The sequence below is a fragment of the Octopus bimaculoides genome, chromosome 9 (assembly GCF_001194135.2).
Source record: "Octopus bimaculoides isolate UCB-OBI-ISO-001 chromosome 9, ASM119413v2, whole genome shotgun sequence".
NCBI lineage: Eukaryota > Metazoa > Mollusca > Cephalopoda > Octopoda > Octopodidae > Octopus > Octopus bimaculoides.
In genome coordinates this window covers 4,377,542-4,380,041 of record NC_068989.1, presented here as the reverse complement: position 1 = coordinate 4,380,041, position 2,500 = coordinate 4,377,542, and the positions used below count along the sequence as shown (strand labels likewise).

Genomic DNA, 2,500 nt, shown 5'->3' with positions numbered 1-2,500 from the left:
CACAGATAGTCACTTACAACAGAGTCGGCTGGAGCAGCATGAACACTGCGCACCCCAGAAATCGAAACTATAACCTTGCTATCTTGAGTGCAACATCAGACCCGCCGGGCCACGCACCTTCACGGGACTGTTATAGAAAGTGGCGATTTACAAAGACATTCACCAGCATTAAAATTGGACTGTGGGATCGCTAGTTTTTCCCACGATAGAATCTTATCCACTTTGTATCTAATTATATTTCAAGCCATCCCTGATCAAGCAGGTCTCAGTCGTTCCTGCTTTTAGACTGCATTGTGTACTACAATATCTAATACTTCGTTAACATAGAATGAGACAAATTGAGGAGGAGATTTGACAGTCATTGCTAAAAAGTCGTGCATCCTAGTTGCAGATCCGACGTTTACTTGCTTATCTTTGCTTAACAGAGCAATGTATAGTTTGTGTGTTGCCTATAAATAATGGATTGCGTTGATAATTTCATGAATTAAGTAGAGCAAACTATATTAGTCTGTTGTAGCTTTAAATGGAAAAGCGAATCATTGCACGGAACACAAAATACAACACACTCGCCACACACGCAACAATCGACATCGTTTGTACAGACGGCCAACGGTTATTTCATCGAGCGGATATTTAACCGACGCGGATAAAAGAAAATAGGCGTATAGATATTCAAATGAATATCCGAATAGATTTATGGCCAAAGTAGCATTCATTATACAAGTAAATGACCAAAACGACAGCTTGCAAATCTGTTCATTTTAATATTCATGCAAAATATAACGTAACAGATTTTTATTAATTCTAAAGTCACACTCTGTAATGTACCATTGACAGAAACCATCGCCAGCCTTCTGAAACAAGCAGCATTAATTTCTCTAAATGTCACTAAACAGCGGATGGTTGCTTATCTAATCTTTTAGCTACGCCACAAAACCAACATTAGCAAGCTCAAATACATCATGATTCTGTCACTATTCAAAAGCAAATTAAGGCGGCGAGCTGGCAGAATCGTTAGAACGCCGGGCGAAATACTTAACGGTATTTCTTCTGTCTTCACGTTCTGAGTTCAAATTCCGCCGAGGTCGACTTTGCATTTCATCCTTTCGGGGTCGATTAAATAAGTACCCGTTATGCACTGGGTCGATGTAATCGACTTAATCCGTTTTTTCTGCCCTTGTTTGTCCCCTCTATGTTTAGCCCCTTGTGAGCAATAAAGAAATAAGAATCGGGAGCACGCAGGGCGAAATGCTAAGTGGCATTTCGTCTGTCTTTACATTCTGAGTTCAAATTCCGCCGAGGTCGACTTTGCCTTTCATCCTTTCGGGGTCGATAAATTAAGTACCAGTTACGCACTGGGGTCGATATAATCGACTGGCCTCCAACCCCAAAATTTCGGGCCTTTTGCCTAGAGTAGAAAAGAATATTTCCAGAAATTTTAACTAATGTGTATTTCACAAACTACACATTGGATCGTAACATTGGAATAAGCAAATACGCCCCAAGAGGACACAGCTTGAATTTAACCCGACCTATTTTATATAATTTGACTCAGCTATGCATGGCGTAAAGTTTCGTGGGCGAATAAGCCGATGGCTTTTATGCTATTTTTTTCCAGCTGTCGTTTTAATGTAATCAACTTTAGCAAGCCGTTGAGACCAACTAAAATAGTAAACCACTGGAAATTTAAAATGACGGAAAAAAAAAATTAAACTTTACATACCTCAAAATTCATCTTATTTCTTACGTTTCGATATCAGAACCTTCAAAGAAAATCAAATAAAATTGTTACAAAATGTGAACTTACAAAAGCATAAGTATCATAGCACTTCTGATATCGGCACTAAGAAAATGCTGGGTAATGGACGAAAGAATACGATCATGAATACAAGAGGTCGAAATGTGGTTCCTCCGAAGGAATTACCAAAAATATAACTCTATACCAAAAATTGTCACGCAATAAAGCTGAAGCCGAAAGCAATATCCACTTAATCTGTCATTAATATATATGCCAACCACAATAGTAATATAAAATCCAGTCATTTGCAGAGAGATATGCGAGTCGTTTCAACATTTCACACGAGGCAAAAATTGAGAAGGAATTGAATTTTGAGATAAAACATTGAACTATGCGCAGGTGTGGCTGTGTGTCATGTGGTTTCAGTTTCGGACTTACTGAGCCGTACATTGAAATAAAAAGCGTTTCAATCATCTCAAATTTCTTAAAAGAAAGCATGGCCGCCAAACGGCAATGTGCCACAGAAATGATGTCCAACATGGCTACATCTATCGCGATTTCAACCAATTCATTGCACCAGCTCACTTCGACATTTGAGAGTCTGGGCCAAATCCAAGATTCTCGACCCCAAATTGAACCTCGCAATTAGTCCATTATAAATATGCAATACTGTTAACAGTTCGTCCGGTTGTCTAGACGCAAGCTGTTAATATCTTTTCGGTTTAATCTTTGCTCATAGAATGTTCGTTAAGTTCTGTTCAG

The 2,500-nt window shown here is 38.9% G+C and overlaps 1 protein-coding gene across 9 annotated transcripts in view; it reads right to left on the bottom strand.

The window, feature by feature from the left end:
- The window catches only part of LOC106883685 (chitin synthase chs-2), a 132,240-nt gene that overhangs the window by 27,354 nt on the left and 102,386 nt on the right, over positions 1-2,500 (bottom strand). For 8 of the 9 annotated variants that reach the window (XM_052970375.1, XM_014934829.2, XM_052970376.1 and 5 more), the window contains one exon: positions 1,724-1,763. The exons of the other annotated variant lie outside the window; for it this stretch is intronic. In XM_052970375.1, the coding sequence (XP_052826335.1) occupies positions 1,724-1,735 (12 nt within the window). In that variant the 5' untranslated portion in view covers positions 1,736-1,763. The remainder of the gene's footprint in view (positions 1-1,723; positions 1,764-2,500) is intronic. 9 annotated transcript variants of the gene reach the window in all.